Below are 1322 nucleotides of genomic sequence, written 5' to 3'. Positions count from 1 at the left end.
CCCACTGTGGATTGAGCCCACAACCCTATCAGGTGACCAGGAATGGAATTGTGATGTCTCAACACAACCAACTGAGCCACACCAGCCAGGGCTCAAAGTTTTATTGGACCCCAGTGCCGCCGTTAGCCTACTGTCCTCCACAGGGGTTACAAAGGCAGAGCGGAGTGGCTGCAACAGAGACCCCCTGGTTCACAAAACAGAAACTATTTATTATATTGCCCTTTACAGAAAAAGTTTGCCAGGGCTCTGGTCTAGAGTTATAAGCTTCAGCATGCCTTTGGTTCTGTGATTTATAACTTGATGTTCTTGGCATTTGCAGGATTTCTGTTCCTAAAAATCTGATTTGAATTTAGAGCTTGTTTCCAGCTGTTTGAAAGTCTAGTCTTAAGATTCTAGAAGTGCCAAGTCCCTGCCTCGTCTCCCCACTTGCTCTCGCACCCCTGTCCACCGGGAGCTGTGCTCCATCGCCCTTGACCTCCATCAATTCAGGAATCTCCATGGCTGCCCAGCACAAGAAGTTCCCATTGTTGTTGATAGTCACGCGGTCCAGCTGCAGTGAGCTTGCCAGGTGGTCGCCAGAAGAGTCATCACTGAGGCTCTCAGACCTCCAGCCTGAGGCTGCGGTTGGCGATGTATGGTGGGCACAAGGTAACGCTGTCCTGGGTCCACTCGACAAGGAGCTGCTCCCAGGCCTGAGACTGTACCACCTGACAGGTCAAGGTCACCTGGCTGTCCTGCCTCCCCTGCTGCAACTTGGGCCCCTGTTGCACACTCAGGCCTGTGGCTCCTTGCAGGGCCAGGAGGCAGAAGAGGTGAGTGAGGCCTGGGGGCGGGGATTGGAAGGGCAGGTGATGCCGCGGTGGGGCGTGGGGACCGAGAGCAGTGGAGGTGGAAGAGCAGAATCCAGATCTCGGAGGGAAAGAAGGCATGGAAGCCAGAACGTCCGCTGGGCAACGGCCTTGGCTTCTCAGTAAATGCAAGGTTGTGCGTCGTCAGGGGCCAGATCTCGGGGGCCAGTTCTCGGTGGAACTCCAGCGTGAGCAGCAGTGTGGGTGATCCAGTGGGGAGACTGAGGCCCCAGGAGGACTCGGATGGGCTCTAGGTCACAGGGCAGGGCTTGGGATCGAACCCAGACGTCCCATCTCCCAGATCCAGGCTCCCTTCCGCTCAGCCATCACCGCCAATCACCAACGTCACCGAGTGCGTCCCAGGTTCGGGGGGGTGCGGGGTTAGAGATGGGTGGGTGGGTGAGCGATTAGGGGTGTCCCTGCTCGCGGAGACCCCAGCGCCGGACTACATTTCCCAGCCTGCCGCAGTGGGTG

General features: G+C 57.2%; 1 protein-coding gene across 1 annotated transcript in view; it reads left to right on the top strand.

Moving 5' to 3' along the window:
- Positions 1-497: 497 nt before the first annotated feature.
- Positions 498-1322, top strand: part of FSD1 (fibronectin type III and SPRY domain containing 1) — a 13549-nt gene continuing 12724 nt past the window's right edge. The window contains exon 1 of the mRNA XM_015566931.1: positions 498-648. Coding sequence (XP_015422417.1) covers positions 498-648 — 151 coding nt within the window. The remainder of the gene's footprint in view (positions 649-1322) is intronic.

Source organism: Myotis davidii, unplaced genomic scaffold (genome assembly GCF_000327345.1).
Source record: "Myotis davidii unplaced genomic scaffold, ASM32734v1 scaffold551, whole genome shotgun sequence".
In the NCBI taxonomy this organism is placed as follows: Eukaryota; Metazoa; Chordata; class Mammalia; order Chiroptera; family Vespertilionidae; genus Myotis; species Myotis davidii.
The sequence above is the reverse complement of the archived record's forward strand: the minus strand, read 5'-3'. Positions and strand labels throughout refer to the sequence as shown.